At 44.7% G+C, this 20,003-nt stretch overlaps 2 protein-coding genes across 2 annotated transcripts in view; one reads left to right on the top strand and one right to left on the bottom strand.

Moving 5' to 3' along the window:
- The window catches only part of CRYL1 (crystallin lambda 1), a 29,436-nt gene extending 28,365 nt beyond the window's left edge, over positions 1-1,071 (bottom strand). Inside the window, exon 1 of the mRNA XM_075266072.1 lies at positions 941-1,071. Coding sequence (XP_075122173.1) covers positions 941-981 — 41 coding nt within the window. The 5' untranslated portion in view covers positions 982-1,071. The remainder of the gene's footprint in view (positions 1-940) is intronic.
- An 11,254-nt stretch (positions 1,072-12,325) lies between these two features.
- Positions 12,326-20,003, top strand: part of IFT88 (intraflagellar transport 88) — a 61,562-nt gene continuing 53,884 nt past the window's right edge. The window contains exons 1-4 of the mRNA XM_075266061.1: positions 12,326-12,430; positions 17,366-17,480; positions 19,073-19,135; positions 19,431-19,487. Coding sequence (XP_075122162.1) covers positions 17,394-17,480; positions 19,073-19,135; positions 19,431-19,487 — 207 coding nt within the window. The 5' untranslated portion in view covers positions 12,326-12,430; positions 17,366-17,393. The remainder of the gene's footprint in view (positions 12,431-17,365; positions 17,481-19,072; positions 19,136-19,430; positions 19,488-20,003) is intronic.

Below are 20,003 nucleotides of genomic sequence, written 5' to 3'. Positions count from 1 at the left end.
TTCCAGTAGCACTTTCCATAGAAAGTCCAGAGATTTCCTCTGCGGTCTTTCTGCTTCAATTACTCCTATAGGGAAGCAGCCGGCATTTCCATAGGTGACATGATGCAATTTACAAAACCGCAATAGCTTTGGAAACTGCAGCATTTCCGCTGCACGTATTTTTTTCTCCACAGTGTGAACAGAATTCACTATAATCTTATCAACTTTGCAGGGACTGTTTTTGATGGATGGGTACTGTGGTTTCTGCCATAGTTTACACCAGGTGGGGTCCAGCCTTAATGTCAGCTTTTAGATCCATCAAAAACGTTATAGTCACGTGCAACAAGTCCTGTAGTCTTGCTGTGAGACTGGTCACATTTACAAATTGCTGTTTTTTTTGCAATGTGCTGAATAGCATGAAATCTGAGGAAGTGTTTCCGCAATACAGCTGTATGGAAAGAGTCAGACATACAACCTACAAAGAGTTAGCCAGGATCAGCTCTTTGCTTCCTGTTTTTTTTTTTTTGTTTTTTTTTGAGGGGGATGGAAAGTTTAGAAACTTTGTGTTTCTGACCTAATAAGCTACACACAAAGGCAAAAAAAAAAAAAAAAAAAAATAAAAAAAAATTTACACATATTCAGATTAATATATTCATCTATACAACAAAAAACTTAAAACACCTCTATAAAATCTATACTTTAAAAGGTCTTTAAGTTATTTTTTTTCTCCAGGTTGCTACAAAATCAGATTATCCTGCACTGGGTACGGACAAGGCTCATGTGCTTGAAACAATGTAGCACTGCAAATCCCAGCATGTGAGTTTGGAGCTTGCATTTATACAGCAGCTCGTAAAAAAAAAACCCCTAAAATTGGCTACTTTTGTTATAAAACATACACTATAAACATGATGTATATACAGAGAGGATTTGCAGCTGTAGCAGTATGCTTGGCATAAATTACCTTCCAATAATCACAATACTCCCTTCCTTTGGCTCAGTCATGGTCACCGTTTGGTTTGACTACAAGTGCAGCTTGCAGGAAGGATCCAGCCTGTGCTAGACTAGCAGCAGAGTTTCACAACCCAGACTATATACGTGGTGCCTGAACGATGTCTCATACAATCTGTGCTCTGATTGGCTGTCCTGAGAGGCTCCAGCCTGAAACATGTCAGCTACACAGGGATTGGCTACTCATACCCAGTCCTGTGCCCCGCCTTCATATCATACAAATCTGTTATGGCATACTCCATTGGGCAGGGCTGCTAAGGTTTATTGTTATTATGTGCAGTGGTTGAAGGGGCAAACTATCGTAGCGTAGAAAATAAACTGGCCAAGTCAGTCAGTTAACCCCTTTGTGGCCTGGGGACTGTTCCAGTTTTGTGGCTATAGCAGATCTCTTTATCATAAATCTGCATAAATCTGTTTTTCTGTACTGCATAAATAGCAATTCCTTAAAGGAGTCTGTCAATGAATACATTTTATATAGGATAGAGGATAAGTTGTAGATCAGTGGGATTGCAACCACTAGGGCCCTCACCGATCACAAAAACAGGAATCCATTGTACCCTGTCTGAATGGAATGACTGTCGCACAACCGTGCAACCACTTCATTCATTTATATGGAACTGCACTATGGGACTGTCTCATTCAGATGGGGGAACCCAGGAGTTAAAGCCCCACTGATCGACACCTTATCCTATATCCCATGCACAGGTGATAAGTTACATTTGTGGGCAAAACCCTTTAAGGGTAAGTTCAGTTTCCAGCCCAAATTCGAGTAGCTGCGACTGGATGCCGGTTCAGTGCATCGGCATCCAGTTGCTCACTCCGCTCCGGATTAGGCCCAAATGAATGCAGTGTCTGCAGGCGGATATCGCAAGGCGAATCCGCCTAAAAGAATGAGCATGTTACTTATATTTCCGGGAGCCGGAAAAAAGAACTGACCGGCTCCCATTGATTTCAAAGGGAGCCGTCTTTTTGGTCAGGATTTTAAGGCGGATACGGCCTCAAAATCCTGACCAAAAAACCCTATGTGAGCTTACCCTAAAGTATACCTTCCATGTGCTGAATCTGTCTCTATAAGGCTAGGCTAGCACTGTAGCCTTGCAGTGCTGGAATCCTGGGTTTGAATCCTGTCAAGGACAACATCAGCAAGGAGTTTGTATGTTTGTGTGGGTTTCCTCCAGGTACTCCAGTTTCCTCCCACACTCCAAAGACATACTGATAGGGAATGTAGATTGTGAGACCTATATGGGCCAATGACCACAATGTCTATAAAAATGCTGCAGAATATGATCGTGCTATACAAATAAGCGAAATAAACAAATAGGATACAACCATATATAACCATGCTGCTGCACTACACCTAAAAGTAGTGATTGTGGTCACAATGTATACAGCAAGGTGTGACAACTGCAACACTTCCAATAGTCACCCTCCAGCCCTCTAATACCGTGAAACCGATCCAAAAGACCACCCCTGGCTTCCTGTAAAACTACTGACCCTAGTGGGTGTTGGGGATGGGCTCTTGTATGGTCGCCCCAATGCTACAGTTATATACATACATGTGCTCCTCCAGTTAATCTATTGTTTGCTACTAGGCCTTTACCCTTGGTTCACATCTGCATTTGTTAATCTGTTCGGGGAGTCCGCATGGGGCCCCCCCGAATGGACTACCGAACACATTTGCAAGCGGTGTGCAGAGAAAGCACATGAATCCCATTAGCCTATAATGGGGTCCGTGTGCTTGCCGCACACTGCCCACACAAATCATGCAAACAGGAAAGTAGAATATGAAGTACTTTCCTGCCCGCATGTTCCCTGCGGCGATCTCGCAGCAATACAGCCTATGGGATCCGTGTGCTTTCACTGGCACACCGCTGGCCAGCGTGTTTGATACTCCACTCGGGGAGGTCCCCATGCAGACTCCCCTGAACGGATTACCAATGCAGATGTGAACGAGGCCTTAGGGATTAAATGATGCCAACAGTCCTGAAAAAGCTTATTAATTTCTGATCGTTAAAACCTCCTACTGAGTAAATAGACATGTGATGTCCAATGTATACAATTCTACTATTTCCAGTAAATCCAGGCCCTTACTATACACAGATCACCTTCTATAATTAACACACTTAGTCAATCATAAATTGTAGTTACAAATAAAACTAACACCTAAAAGTGTAACATATTGTGGTCTCCTCGGCCTGATCCGCTTACAAGTGGAATTATAATGACAGATTGGTTACCTAATAACAATAAAGCTTGCCAAATGTTCTAACAAACATCCAATACCATAGTGAATCTACCATAAATAAAACAGGATAAAAGAGACTATGAGACTTTTAAATGGGGATTTTTTCAGTCTATCACTAACCGCTATTTGATGCCCATATACCACCCACAGATCCTTATGGGCCAGTGGCTAAGGTCCGGTTCACATCTGCGTTCGGGCTAATCCGTTCCCCTCTCCACATGAAAAAATGCGGAAAGAAAAGTCCTGCAATCAGCGCATTTCTCTCTGCATTTTTCGGGCAGAAACCATGCGAAGCCCATTATAGTCTATGGGGTCTGTGTGGGTTTCCTAAGGTAACTGCTTTTATATGTAGATTAGGTTTCCATTCTGGGGTCCCCAAACAGACCCCCCCGAACAGAATCCCAAACACAGATGTGAATCAAGCCTTAGTGATCCCATACAGTAACACTGTCTGTGTCCTCCCTGTATGAATCCAATGAGTATCACAGGACTCATCTTTAGTTCTCCTGGCACCAGTACAGTTGTTTGGTGAAGCCGTGGAAGTACACCTAAGGCTGGGTTCACATCTGTGTCATAGTCTCTGATGGAGACTCCATCGCAGAAAACTCAAAAAAATTTACATGGTGGACTTTTTTTCTCCGCCACTTTCAGATTGAAAACAGCAGACACCCAGTGGACCCATTATAGTCAATGGGGTCTGCCAGTTTTCGTGCTTGACCGCTGTTTTCTTAGCAGTCTGGAACTCCGTTGTTTGGGTCCCCTGGCAGACCCAAACAAAGGAGATCACAACACTAGTGTGAACCTACCATCATCTTCATAGTATATGCAGCCCAGGTCCAGCACATATGAACCGAAGACAAGGTGTACTGCTCCCACTTCAGTGAAGAACTGCGCTGGCAAAGGAGCCAGGTAAGGATAAAGTTTTTCTTTCACTGCGGGCATGGGCAGGGTTACAATACCGCTGGTCCACAAGAAATTGTGGATGGTTTAGCATTAGAGATGAGCGAACAGTCAAATATTCGAGATTTGATATTCGTTTCGAATAGCCCCTCAATATTCGACTATTCGAACGAATATCGAACCCCATTATAGTCTATGGGGGAAAAAATGCTTGTTTCAGGAGATCCCATTCTTTGACTCAGGAGAGTCTCCAAGTCCACTATGCACCCCAGGAAATGATGCCAACACCCTGGAATGCAACTGGGACAGCAGGGGAAGCATGTCTGGGGGCATCTAACACGCCCAAGTCACTGTATTACGTCGGGATCCCTGTCAGCTTGTGATATGCGGGAGCTGACTTTTTCCCATAGGAATGCATTGAGCAGCGTTGATTGGCCGAATGCCATACAGAGTACAGCATTCGGCCAATCAATTCTGGTTCCGCCTCTTCACAGACGAGCCTCCGGCAGAACCAGCGTTGATTGGCCGAATGCTGTACTCTGTATGGCATTCGGCCAATCAACGCTGGTTAATGCATTCCTATGCTGAGATGTAGCAGAGCTGGCCGTGTGCTCAGCTCGACTACACCGGAGATGCAGCTGAGCTCAGCGCACGGCCAGCGCTACTACATCAGAGATGAAGCAGAGCTGGCCGAGTGCTCAGCTCGACTACACCGGAGATGCACCGAGCTCAGCGAACGGGTAGCGCTGCTACATCAGAGATAAAGCAGAGCTGGCTGAGAGCTCAGCTTGACTACACCGGAGATGCACCGAGCTCAGCGCACGGCCAGCACTGCTACATCAGAGATGAAGCAGAGCTGGCCATGCGCTCAGTTCGGCTACACCGGAGATGCACCAAGCTCAACGCTGGTCAATGCATTCCTATGCCGAGATGTTGCAGAGTTGACCATGCGCTCAGCTCGACTACACCGGAGATGCAGCTGAGCTCAGCAAACGGCCAGCGCTGCTACATCAGAGATGAAGCAGAGCTGGCCGTGCGCTGAGCTCGGCTACACCGGAGATGTAGCAGAAATGAGTGTGCGCTGAGCTCTGCTACACCCGAGATGTAGCAGAGCTGAGTGTGCACTGAGCTCTGCTACACCCGAAATGTAGCAGAGCTGAGTCTGCGCTGAGCTCTGCTACACCTGAAATGTAGCAGAGCTGAGTGTGCGTTGAACCCTGCTGCACACTCAGCTCTGCTGCATCTGAGATGCAGCAGAGTTCAGCGCACACTCAGCTCTGCTGCATCTTTGGTGTGTGTGCTGAGCTCTGCTGCTTCTCCGGTGTAGCAGAGCTGTATCAGCTCTGCTACATCTGAGATCGGACCACAATGGAAACTGCTGTGGACCGATCTTAGACTCCGCCTCCTCCGGCAGAACCAGCGTTGATTGTCCGAATGCTGTCCTCTGTATGGCATTCGGCTAATCAACGCTGGTCAATGCATTCCTATGGGAAAAAGTCAGCTCCCGCATATCGCAAGCTGACAGGGATCCCGACCAGATAGAGCCCGAAAGAGCTGGGTGAGTGACATTCCCACCTAAATAAAGGTAATCCCTAGCTAACCCTGCCAGTATATCTATCCCTGTCTTACAGTCACATAGTTCACAGTCTTATATGAACCGAATGTTAAATCCACCATTCGTATAAATTGGAGGTCACCTGATTTAGCCAGCCAATTACTTTATCCAATTTTTTTTTATGCCTCCGTTGTCAATTTTTTGTGCATTTGCCTCGTGGTATTCTATTGTAATCGAATACCTTGATCGGCCTGATATTCGATCCAACACCTATTCGATTGAACAGTGTTCGCTCATCTCTATTTAGCATCCCAAACAAACAGATGTTCCTTTTAAGTAGTCTCACTACTCTTTGCCTCAAAGCTCCTTAAAGGGATTCTACCATTATAATCGAAATTTTTGTCGATTACACGTCTAATAGCCTTAAGAAAGGCTATGTCTTATCCACACCGCCGTTCGGTAGAAATCCCAGTTTTCTTCAGTATGCAAATTAGTCTTCTCACAGAACTGAGATCAAACAAATTAGATCTCGATGAACGAAATATAACGGGAAATTATTACTGATACAAAATTGTATAATTCATTAAAAATAAAATGACATACCAATGGTCAATGGAAAACAAAAACATCAACCAGTTGAAGGCTGAAAAATAAAGGGAAAAGGTGTCAGAGATATCGATGTCATTGGTTTCGGCACCAATACTACTGCACTGTCAGAGAGGTCAGCCTTCCAGATCAGCGTCATCGCTGGATTGTGAGGTACGTCCCCAACCCCCAACATTGCTTAACGAGGATGAAGAGGATTTATTTGCATATTCTGTCCATAAAAAATTACTGCACTTGACAAGAAATTGTGTCAATAAGCCCCAAGTTTCGTTTTTGTGCTTTGTTTTTGTTGCCAGTAATTTCCCATAGTTAATCAACTAAAAGTAAATCAGACAGAAATGTCACAAAGTCACCAACTATGAACTGGTTTTCACAGATTAACAGAATTAATGAAGTGATAAAGAACACAAAGGGCAGTTATAGTAATAACCTGTGATATATTACATACCGGGACCACGCTACACTTTAGTTACAAATTTCCCCACTGCAAAAAGACCCAGCACAGGCTGGACGTACTGGACTAGAGCACATAACTTTGCTTAGCATTGACTTTTTATAGCTCACCCACAACATAGTGGCACAAAGGACACCCAGACGTAACATCTACATGGTAATACACAGTCACTCTAGGTCAAGTCCTGTAAGGACAAAAGTTCAAGTGTATTAACACTTTCTTCAGTCTCAGCATCTATCTTATTTTACTATTCTATTTTTATAAAGACTGGTGTTTCTCATACCAGTCTTCATTCCATTTGTGTCTGTGAGATAAGATGGTATTTCCCTTAAATCAGGCCCTTGGTGCACAAGAAAGTCATATCTAGGAAGTGATGAATTTTAGTACATTTATCGCACCCCACCCATTTTTTTGGAAAAGTTGGGAGCAGAACTGTAAAAAGTCTGTGGAGACAGGATATCTATAGGTAACCTGTATGTGCAGTAGAGTAGCCATCTAAGGAATCTATGGATGTCACAATATTTACATATATCTTGGTGTCCATAGATACCACAGAGGGGCTTTTTTGGGGTAGGCTTAGGTAAACCAAAAGGAATGTGGAAGTAGACATTATGCCAAAAAGTAGACAACCCCTTTAGAAAGTTGTGACAATTTTCTCATGCCACGTGCACCACTTGATTAGATTTGCAGCCTTTAGGAACATCTGATTTGAAGTCTGTAAATGAATAGTTTGGAGATTGGTCTTATGAGTGCCCAAAGCAAATTTTCTCATTACTCAGTGACTTTCCGTTTCCCCGGCACTTCATGCATGACTGCAATTAGGTCCTGTAGGCTTCACTTTATGGGACACTCCTTTAAGGCGAAAAATGGCAGCATCTTTAAAGGGATCCTATCATTGGATACCCTTTTTTTTCTGCCTCACACGTAGGAATAGCCTTAAGAAAGACTATTCTTCTCCTACCTTTAGATATCTTCTCAGCGCCGCCGTTCGGTAGAAATCCGGGTCTTCTTCGGTATGCAAATGAGTTCTCTCGCAGCACTGGGGGCGTCCCCAATGTAAACACCAGCCCCTCTCCACGCCCACCAATGGTCTAAATACTCAGGTTGCCGTCGGGTGGACAAACCCCCCCCCCCCAGTAATTGTGATTCATGAATATTTTTTAACAAATGTACAGAATTTTTTTTTTTATATGTATGCCCATTTTTCGGTTTGTAAGATTTATTTATTCATTTGCTCATAAGCAGACCAATCCCTCTCCTTTGCTACACAGGCAGCTTACTATCAGGGAGGTGAGTTTGTGTTACATCCTATTAATATTATAAATGTGAAAGTTTGTGAGTTTGGATGTTTGTTCCTCAATCACGCAAAACCCGCTCGACCGATTTGGCTGAAATTTTCCACAAACATAGTCACTACACTCGATTGCGCAATAGGCTACTTTTCGTCACAATAGCGCACATACGTTTGTGCCAGGACCCCCACAAAACCCAAACTCACACCACCATCTCTGCAATCTCACACACTTTGGACCATAGCAAGCCACAAAATTCATATTGCCCTCTACAGCCTCGCCCCTAACCCCACACAATCTCATATACATATACTTTACCACTTTGCCCCTCCCCTTAATGATACTCCAGGAGGCTCTCTTTAACGCTCCGGAGCAGCCATGTTTGCCGACCCCCACCGCTCTGACAATCCGCGACACCGCCCACCCATGTCAATACCCCTAGGAGGTCTAATAAATGCAAAAAAAAAGTTTAAAAAAAAGTAAAAAAAATATAAAAACAAATAAAAAGGATTAAAAATTCAAATCACCCCCCTTTCCCTAGAACACATATAAAAGTAGTTAAAAACTGTGAAACACATACATGTTAGGTATCCCCGCGTCCAAAATCGCCCACTCTACAAAGCTATACAAATATTTTTCCTGTTCGGTAAACGCCATAGCGGGAAAAATGGTCAAAAGTGCCAAACCGCCGTTTTTTCACTCTTTTGATTCTGATAAAAATTTGAATAAAAAGTGATCAAAGCAATAACATTTCCCGAAAATGGTAGAACTAAAAAGTACACCCAACCCCGCAAAAAAAGACGCCCTATACATCCCCGTACACGGACATATAAAAAAATTACGGCTGTCGGAATATGACGACTTTTCAAAAAAAAAATGTTTGAACACAGTTTTGGATTTTTTTAAGGGGTCAAAATGTAAATAAAACCATATAAATTTGGTATCCCCGGAATCGTAACGAAACACAGAATACAGGGGACATGTCATTTTGGTTGCACAGTGAACGCCGTAAAACCAAAGCCCCTAAGAAAGTCGCAGAAATGCATTTTTTTTGTCAAATCCACCCCATTCAGAATTTTTTCCCTGCTTCCCAGTACATTATATAGAATAATTAATGGTGGCATCAGGAAGAAAAATTTGTCCCAAGAAAAATTAAGACCTCATATGGCTCTGGGAGTGGAGAAATAAAAAAGTTATGGGGTTTAGAAGGAGGGGAGTCAAAAATGAAAAACCAAAATCAAAAAATGCCATCGACGGGAAGGGGTTAACTTCAAATACTTCTGTCCCAAAGTCACTATGTAACGTTTCTCACAACACCGTATAGCAGCTCAAATACAAATTACATCCAACACAAAAGTCTCACGTATTCTCTGAATTACAGCAAAAACAAGATACAAACCCTGCATGCAGGGTTCTTCTGTCCGCTTGAGAAGTCGGACATCTTCTCTTGCGGACAGGAAAGGACGGGCACGGAGTGCAAAAGAACGCGCCCGATGCCCATTCAAGTGAATGACAGGTGTCACGGACACATCTAGTGTCCGCTCCTAGTGTCCGTGACAGATTTTGAGCGGACACTAGGAGCGGACACTACATGTCGGACACCGACGGTAGTGTGAACGCTCCCTTACATTTCATATCCCATACCTTATACACAGTACGAAAACCTTACCCACACCTGTATATACCCACTTCTACAATCACCGCAGACGAAGTCGCGGGTACCAGCTAGTTGTTATATAATTAGGGCTCAATCTCTATCAGAGTCACAATTCTGTCTGCTATTGCTATCCATAGTCAAAGGACATTGAATTGACCAGGTGAATGACACACTACATCTGGTGCACTATGTGGCTTTGTACAAGTCGGATGATTATTATATAATATATATATATATATATATATATATATATATATATATATATATAATGCTGTTTGCTTGATTTTAGTTCCCTATTTTTAATCTCTTACTAAACAAAGATTTTAGCTTATTCCGATGTGTATTACGCAATCTTTACAGAGCGCCTTGTTTCATTCATATTTTCATCCAATGGATTTATTTACTCATACTCGCATGTAAGACATTGATTTTTATTGGGTCAGACGCTCCTGTTTATATTCATAATCTGACGGTACGTTGATAGTTACTCCTTTTTATTACCTTTGTTGTTGCACTTGAGAAAGGGCCATTGTAAGGCCCGAAACGCGTCATGCTGTGTGCTGTGCATAATTCAATAAATATCTTGAGTTCGGATCTTGGTCTACCATCCTCTTCTGTATACCAGAGAGCGTGGTTCTTCCACAATGGACCCCTGGTCCTTTTTTCCTGTCCACTGCTCCTCCGGTGATGGATTGAACTGCTGCTACTCTCACCTTAATACACTCCACAAGTGTTGTGTTGGTTCACAACCCCGTAAGGTGAGAGGTCATCTGGTCTATGCCAATATTAAATTCATTTACCACTCCCAGTACTGCAGTTAGTGCGCTCGGTGTCCTCTCTTTGTTTTTTCACTCCTTTGACAGGTCCATTCCAGATTGTTGCTGGCTTTGTGGCGCTTGGCCCACACATATCTTTCACCTGTTTTGGTCCTGCCCTTCCCTTATCCCTTTCTGGTGCCAAGTTCAGGATCTATTAGAGCGGGTGTTGGGGGTCCGTTTTCCTCTCTCTCCAATAGGACATTTTTCCTTCATCTCCCGCCTGTCAAGTTTCGCAAGCCCGCTCTTCGCCTCTTTTTATTTCTTTTGACGCCTGCTCGATGTTTGATAGCTAAACATTGGCGCCCCCAGCCCTGGAGGAACTATACTGTAGCTTCAGGAGTGCGCATTCTCTGGAGTACCTGACTGCCATCCTTAATAATGAGGAGGAGCGATTTCACGCCATTTGGAACTTATGGGACACATTCTGGGCAACCCAGCTTATAGGACACAGTATCTCACTGCATTCCTCCGGTCTTTCCTTAGCCATGTTCTCCCCTTGTTTCCTGTCTTGTCTTTGTCTTCTACTGTCTTTTTTGTCCTTTTGGTTGTGCAATATATCTATGTCTGTTTGATAACCTATGCCGTTTTACTTACCGGGTTTACATTGTAATTTTGACGGTCAGTTCTTTTTGGTCCTCTTTTTTTTTTGGAATGATATTGGTTATCCAATCTGTTGTTCTTTTTATTGTTAACAACTTCTTAAATAAATAATAAAAAAAAAACAACTGTGAGGTTAGCTGGTGGGGACATTAAACTGGGGGCAGATGGAGGGGACATTAAACTGGGGGCAACTGGAGAGGAACATTAAACTGGGGGCAACTGGAGAGGACATTAAATTGGGGGCAACTGGAGAGGACATTAAACTGGGGCAACTGGAGGGGGACATTAAACTTGGGGCAGATGGAGGGGGACATTAAACTGTGGGGGCAACTGCAGAGGAACATTAAACTGGGGGCAACTTGAGAGGACATTAAATTGGGGGCAACTGGAAAGGAACATTAAACTGGGGGCAACTGGAGGAGGACATTAAACTTGGGGCAGATGGAGGGGACATTAAACTGTGGGCAATTAGAGGGGGACATTAAACTAAGGGCAAATGGAGGAGGACATTAAACTGGAGGTAGCTGGAGAGGGATATTAATGCCCCCTTCTAGTTGCCCCCAGTTTACTATCCTCTCCAGTTACCTCACCATTTAATGCCCCCTCCAGCTGCATCCACGCTTTAATGTCCCTCTCTAGTTGCCCTCAGTTTAAAATGGGGTAGCTAGAGGGGGGCATTAAACTGTGGGTACTTTATACTGTGGGGTCAAATTGAGGAGAACATTGTAATGTAGGATCATATAATATTAGGGGTATTGTATAGAGAAATGGATCGGAGTGGGCAGAGTCAATTTAGAAGTGGGTGGCGCTAACTTTGCCCCAGCATGCTATGTGCGCCACATATTTTGCCCCGTGATAGTTGGGGGGGGGGGTGCAATAACACCTGGCCACTGCCTCATACACTAGGAGAGCGGTCCTAGTCACGTGTAATAACACACCTACCCATTACCTCACAAGAGTTAAAACCAAAGAAGGCGGGAAAACCAAGAACTTCCCGCCCATTTCTTCTTCAACATCGACAGCCTCCTATGAACCCGCCCACTTCTACTCACGTGTTTCCAGCCATCCCCGCCCCTCTCATTTCATTGGTTCTTTCGGTTTGCCACCCGGTTGCCCAGCAACGAGAGTGGTGTTTGCAGCGTCTCTGAGATTTCCGTCACATGAGGCGGCGCTGACCAATCAGAGTGCGGCGAGGCGGAGCGCGGTGGATGCTGGGAGTCATCCCCTTGGAGCTTTGGTTGGCATCAACAAAACCTGACGTCTTGTGTGTGCGGTACCGGCTGCGGATTGTGAGGAGGCGGTGACGCAGTAAGCAGGTAATTGCTGCGGGGGAGACCTGGTGCAGCCTCGGTCTCTGACAGGGCTTGCTGGGGCTTGTAGTCCTACAACACATAGATGGCCTCATGTTCTACATCATGTCCCCGGCTGGTTCCCTCCATTGTAGATCCCTATGGTCGGCAGTCATCCATACTGCAACATGTTAGGCAATCAGATACAATAGAATAAAGATCTATTAGCCATTGGCAATCGTCTCCCCAATACCGCACGTCATTAATCCCTTGGGGTATGTTCACACAGGACAGATGCATTGCAGTTTTGCATGCAGCAGATCTTCAGCATTAGAAGTATTTTCCCATCCATGTGGCCACATAAGGTCTTATTATACTTATATTATATCTTATACTCCTTGTACTTTCTATAGAATTTATACAGAATTGCACCGATTCATCTTCTGCGTCATCTGCAGCAAAGCTGTCAAATAAAACAATTCAGAAGGGGGTGAAAGTAGAAAAAAAAACATTTGTGACAGCAATGACTTCTGTATTGTGCAGGTCGGGGCCGGCACAGCAATACCGCACGTGGGAGATTTTTGTCAAAGATCCAAAACTTTGAAAAAATTTAAAAAATATTGGTTTTTCATAACTTTTTTTAAATATATATTTCTAAGTACATCATTTTTTTTGCGCGGCATACATTGTTCCCACTATGGCGTTCTTATCGGGTAACTGTTATATTCCCAGGACGGGCATTTTTGTACAGATTGTTTAACTTTTATTTTTCCACCTCCTAGACCAGTGGTCCACAACCTTTTATCCACCAGGGACCAGTTTCAGCAAGACAATTTTTCTATGGCCCGGTGGGGGTGGGAAGGGGTGTGGTTGGGGGCGGGGTTAAGCATGGGGGTGTAGATTGGAATCATGTACATATGAAAACACAAGAGAAAGTGCAAACTATATAATTTTTATTATATTTAATGTGACACAAGTCACCATAAGGCAGAATTAGTGGGAGCCTGAGCTTGTTTGCCTGCGACGAGATGGTTCCTATCTAGGAGTGATGGGAGACAGTGACAAACGCCTAAGAGGGCTACTGATGATGGACACTACAGAGTATGAAGATGGCTACAGATGACGGACACTGATATGAAGAGGGCTACTGATGATGGACACTACACTGATGACGGACACTATTATGAAGATGGCTACTGATGATGGACACTACAGAGTATGAAGATGGCTACTGATGACGGACACTATTATGAAGATGGCTACTGATGACGGATATCACTCCTAATGCTGCTATTAACTTCACTACAGCTACATTACACGTCACAGGGACAAGTGACGTGTAATGTAGTTGCCCAAAGTTTGGTAGGCGAGTGCGGGGTGGAGCCAAGACCCGCTGCATGTCCTGCTTAGTACTAGAATCCTGGACATACAGCGGGTCCCGGCTCAACCTCGCACTTTGCTCACCTTATCCTGATGAGCAACAACCAAGCATCAGTGTTGTGGCGGGTCCTGGCTCAATCCCGGGCACTCGTCGGCTCCACAGCAGCTGCTGACTCCTCGCCGCCGGTACGCGGACCGGTGCAACATGCCCCGTGGGCCTGGTACTGGGTCATGTGATATACAGTTCATGGTCATGTGATTTACGGTCCATGGTCAGAATAACATTAACATTTGTCTCTCATTATTGATCTGGAATCCTAAAAGCCAACCCCTCTAAGGATAACCATTGCAGATCTGCAGGAAGGAAATCTGTAATTTGTTGCAGCAGCAAAGAAGATGAAATTTTACTAAACATCCTCCTCACGCTGCAGAAACACCAAACGAAATTGATCTGCGGTGCGGATGTTAAGTGCATAGGGGGAAATCTGCAGCAAAAATTGTTGTTGTTTTTGCTGTTGCAGATGAGCTACAGATCCCTGTGTGGATATAACCTATAGGTGACCATATACATACGACTGGAATGTGAATGCTGTCGTCAGTTTAGCACATAGTTGTGTGAATACGTCTTGTACCAGCTGCGCACAGCAGCTTCAGCATTTGACCAGCCTTTGTGTACAGGTGCGCCCCATGTGGCTGGTGTAAACAGTCGGTGGCCTTTGTGATCACACCCTGTATTACTGTCAGCATTGGAAGTGCTGTAGATGGTTGTGCCCCATACTTCGGCTATCTCCGGCACTTCCATTGAAATGATTTCATTGGTGCACGTGTTGCTGACCGCCATCCAACCACTGCCTCATTTACAACAGGGGACAAGAATCCCCCGTTCTTCTGAGGGGTGCAGGAAGTTGAGATTTGTGCTATTGATCGGTGTGATGGGGAATCTCTTGAGCTGCTTTATCTGTCTCCATGCCTGGCTGTGACCTAGATTCAACACTGGTTTCTGTTTTGGCTAGAGTCGCACGATCTACCTGCAGCATGTAAAGAGAACCCTCAGCTTTTCTGACTTTATTTTTTAGTTTTTTTAAATGTAGATTGTGAGCCCCATATAGGGATCACAATGTACATTTTTTTCCCTATCAGTATGTCTTTGTAGAATGGGAGGAAATCCACGCAAACACGGGGAGAACATACAAACTCCTTGCAGATGTTGTTCCTGGTGGGATTCGAACCCAGGATTCCAGCGTGGCAAGGCTGCAGTGCTAACCACTGAGCCACCATGTTCCCCCCCTCTTCTGACTTTATTTTAGTGCACCATTTTATTTCCCATTTTATATAGCAATTCTGGTGCATCTTTTCTTAAATCTCTGGGTTGTGCCGTTCCTCTTTTACTCTTTCTGGAAATGCCTGACTAGAAGGTGTTATCTGCGTTCTATGCTTGTTGACCTGTTCTTAGGATGGGCCATTAGATCTGCGGGAGCCAACACCCAGGACTCTTACAGATTACTGATACCGAGACAGCACAGTACAGACGTGTTGCCATACAAAAACTGTAGCACCGAGTAGAGGTACTGCAGCACTGAGTAGAGGTACTGCAGCACTGAGTATAGGTACTGTAGCACCGAGAATAGGTACTGCATCACCGAGAATAGGTACTGCATCACCGAGTATAGGTACTGCAGCACCGAGTATAGGTACTGCAGCACCGAGTATAGGTACTGCAGCACCGAGTATAGGTACTGCAGCACCGAGTATAGGTACTGCATCACCGAGTATAGGTACTGCAGCACCGAGTATAGGTACTGTAGGACTGAGTATAGGTACTGCAGCACCGAGTATAGGTACTGCAGCACCGAGTATAGGTACTGCAGCACCGAGTATAGGTACTGTAGGACTGAGTATAGGTACTGCAGCACCGAGTATAGGTACCGTAGCACCGAGTATAGGTACCGCAGCACCGAGTATAGGTACCGCAGCACTGAGTATAAGTACTGTAGCACCGAGTATAGGTACTGCAGCACCGAGTATAGGTACTGCAGCACCGAGTATAGGTACTGCATCACCGAGTATAGGTACTGCATCACCGAGTATAGGTACTGCAGCACCGAGTATAGGTACCGTAGCACCGAGTATAGGTACTGCATCACCGAGTATAAGTACTGCAGCACCGAGTATAGGTACTGTAGCACCGAGTATAGATACTGTAGCACCGAGTATAGGTACTGCAGCACCGAGTATAGGTACTGCAGCACCGAGTATAGGTACTGTAGCACCGAGTATAGGTACTGCAGCACCGAGTATAGGTACTGTAGCACCGAGTATAGGTACTGTAGCACCGAGTATAGGTACTGCAGCACCGAGTATAGGTACTGTAGGACTGAGTATAAGTACTGCAGCACCGAGTATAGGTACCGTAGCACCGAGTATAGGTACCGCAGCACCGAGTATAGGTACCGCAGCACTGAGTATAAGTACTGTAGCACTGAGTATAGGTACTGTAGCACCGAGTATAGGTACTGCAGCACCGAGTATAGGTACTGCATCACCGAGTATAGGTACTGCATCACCGAGTATAGGTACTGCAGCACCGAGTATAGGTACTGCAGCACCGAGTATAGGTACTGTAGGACTGAGTATAGGTACTGCAGCACCGAGTATAGGTACCGTAGCACCGAGTATAGGTACCGCAGCACTGAGTATAAGTATTGTAGCACTGAGTATAGGTACTGTAGCACCGAGTATAGGTACTGTAGGACTGAGTATAAGTACTGTAGCACTGAGTATAGGTACTGTAGCACCGAGTATAGGTACTGCAGCACCGAGTATAGGTACTGTAGGACTGAGTATAGGTACTGCAGCACCGAGTATAGGTACCGTAGCACCGAGTATAGGTACCGCAGCACTGAGTATAAGTACTGTAGCACTGAGTATAGGTACTGTAGCACCGAGTATAGGTACTGCAGCACCGAGTATAGGTACTGTAGCACCGAGTATAGGTACTGTAGCACCGAGTATAGGTACTGCAGCACCGAGTATAGGTACTGTAGCACCGAGTATAGGTACTGCAGCACCGAGTATAGGTACCGTAGCACCGAGTATAGGTACTGCATCACCGAGTATAGGTACTGCAGCACCGAGTATAGGTACTGCAGCACCGAGTATAGGTACTGTAGGACTGAGTATAGGTACTGCAGCACCGAGTATAGGTACCGTAGCACCGAGTATAGGTACCGCAGCACTGAGTATAAGTACTGTAGCACTGAGTATAGGTACTGTAGCACCGAGTATAGGTACCGAGTATAGGTACTGTAGCACCGAGTATAGGTACTGTAGCACCGAGTATAGGTACTGCAGCACCGAGTATAGGTACTGCAGCACGGGGTATAGGTACTGCAGCACCGAGTATAGGTACTGTAGCACTGCCCCATAGAAGTCTATGGATAAGTCATCAATCAGAGAAATCAGATAACACCTATATTTTCATTCCCCTTGTCAATATGGCACCCCTCTACACTGTGATACCCTCAGCACTGAATGGACGATGGTTCTCTTACATGTATTTTACCTTTCCTATCTTGTTATTAGGCTTCCAGCACCAGTTATTGCAGTCACAATGCGACACGTTCATCTGGCAACTGAGGAGGAGGATGAGGATTTATATTCTGGTTACAATGATTACAACCCCACTTTTGACACTGAGGTTAGAATCGATTTATTATTAGGATTATGTGTCATTAGAATTATATTTCTTTGTATTTTTCATTCCTTCTGAGGCTAGGTTCACATTTGCATTCAGGTTTCCGTTCGAGGGATCCTCTTGGGTATGAAAACCTAATCTGCATAAAAAAGAGGTTACCTTAGGAAAGCTGCGGATCCCATAGGCTATAGTGGGGTCCGTGTGGTTTCTGCGCAAAAAGTACGGAGAGAGAAAAGTGCTGCTTGCTTGCATTTTTCATGCGGAGAGGAGAACAGAATCCCCAAACGCAGATGTGAACCGAGCCTGATATAGTACAGGTTTTTGATGACAGTAATTTATTGTTAACATCATTGTCTGTGCCTAAATGATAAATTTGGTGTCTAAGGTGGAAAAAGCCCCTTTAGGCCAGAACAACACTGGGGGAAAAACCAACGCAGGAATCACTGCAGGCCACCACAGCTTGTAACCTTTGCATTGCAATGGTTAAAAACTGTAGACAAGACCTGCAGCAATAGTTGACATTCTGCAGGCTTAAAACCCACAGCATGTGGATGGGATTTCTTTGTTGTCATCCATGATTCTTCTACTGTAGATCCCATAGGACAACAGGCGAGCTGCCAGTATTGCTGAGAAATGGAACACAACATAATATTTAGGGAATAAAGCTCTTTAAGAAGATTACTTAGGGGGCGTTCACACTACCGTCTGTGTCCGACAGGTAGTGTCCGCTCCTAGTGTCCGTTCAAAATCTGGCACGGACATTAGGAGCGGACACTAGCTGTGTCCGTGACACTTGTCATTTATTTAAATGGCGATCGGGTGCGTTCTTTTACAGTCCGTGCCCTTCCTTCACTGTCCGCTTGTAAAGATGTCCGACTTTTCAAGCGGACAGAAAAGCCCGACATATAGCTTTTTTCTGTCCGCTTGAAAAGTCGGACATCTTTACAAGCGGACAGGGAAGGAAGGGCACAGAGTGCAAAAGAACGCACCGAATCCGCCTGGAGAAAAGGGCAGCCCGCTTCTTCTTTCCGTGAGCGGCAGCATGCTGCTCACGGAAAAAAGCAGCCTGGCGGTCTCCATAGACCACCATTGTGATGGGGCGGATTATGAGGTGGATTACATGCCATAATCCGCCCCCTCTGTGCCCGTGTGAACGGACCCTAAGACACAGGACAGACCCTGTAGCAAGGAGGGAATTTGCACATTGGTGAGAGTGGAGAAGGGAGGGGTACACAAAGAGTGAGAGTAGGCAGATGAATCCTGGCAAATGTAGTTTGTCCACTGAATCATTGCATGTATATAACTGTGACACAAGGAGCAGCACTTAAAATAAACCCAAGCAAAGGGTTTACAAAGCTAACAGTGGGTAAGGGAGCATATAGCACTGCTGTGGTTGTATTTTTAGATAATTTGTAGGGGTGAATAATCCCATTAAGTAACTTGTTTGTCACAGTTTGGTGAGCATATAAAGGTCCGTGGGGATTGTGAAAAAGGTAAAAATAACCATAAATTACAACAGAAGACTTGAAATCCCCCAAAATCTCCATTTTCTGCACATCAAAGTCGATTATTTCTATTTCTTTCTGTCTTTCAAGGATTTAGACAATGATGTGGCTTTTCAGCAGGCCGTGAAGACTAGTCATGGTCGGAGACCCCCGGTATGTTATGTGTTCTGGTAGCCATCTCATTTTTTTTATCATACCATATTATAGGAAGAAATGTTTATGGGCAACTCAAAGCTTCAGTAGTTCACATGTACTAAGTGGGGTTTGCCCATGAACTCTCCTCTGTGGAGGTCTGATTGCTGGGTCCCCTAGATGACCACTGGGCATTTTGTGGGCAAAACACTTAAAGGGGTTGTATAATGAAGACAAGCTCCTTTTTTTTCACGGTGTGTAATTTGAGCGGCTTTGTGCATTATTGTCACATAATACTGTTTTATTTGATTTTAAGATTACGGCCAAAGTCCCAGGAACTGCTGCAATGCGCCCTCTGGGAACTGGATTTGGTGTAAGTATCTGTCTCGTTCACATCTGCATTGGTATTCCGTCCGGAGGAGTCTGCATGAGGACCCCACCGAACGGAATACTGAACACAACTGCAAGGGATGTGCAGTGAAAGCACACGGACCCCAAAGACTATAATGGAGTCTGTGTTCTTGCCACGCACTGCCTGCACGAATCATGCGAACAGGAAAGTAGATTGTGAACTATTTTCCTGTTGGCATGTTCCCTGCGGAGATCTAGTGGCAAGCACACGGACCCCATTATAGTCCCTGTGCTTTCACTGGCACAACGCTTGCAATTGCTTTTGGTATTCCATTCGGGGGGATCCTCATGCGGACTCCTCCAGACGGAATACCAATGCAGATGTGAACGAGGCCTTACTTTTTATTGAGGTGTGTTATTTTTGTGGGTATTTTTTTTGCTTTGTTTCAAATTCTTTGTCACAGTTCCTTTATAGTAGAGAACTTCTTTAAAGTATAAAGGTCATTTCACTTTTGTTTTTGCTATTGCACATGGTGGG

The sequence above is a fragment of the Leptodactylus fuscus genome, chromosome 2 (assembly GCF_031893055.1).
Source record: "Leptodactylus fuscus isolate aLepFus1 chromosome 2, aLepFus1.hap2, whole genome shotgun sequence".
Taxonomy (NCBI): domain Eukaryota; kingdom Metazoa; phylum Chordata; class Amphibia; order Anura; family Leptodactylidae; genus Leptodactylus; species Leptodactylus fuscus.
This window is presented reverse-complemented; position numbering and strand designations above follow the sequence as displayed.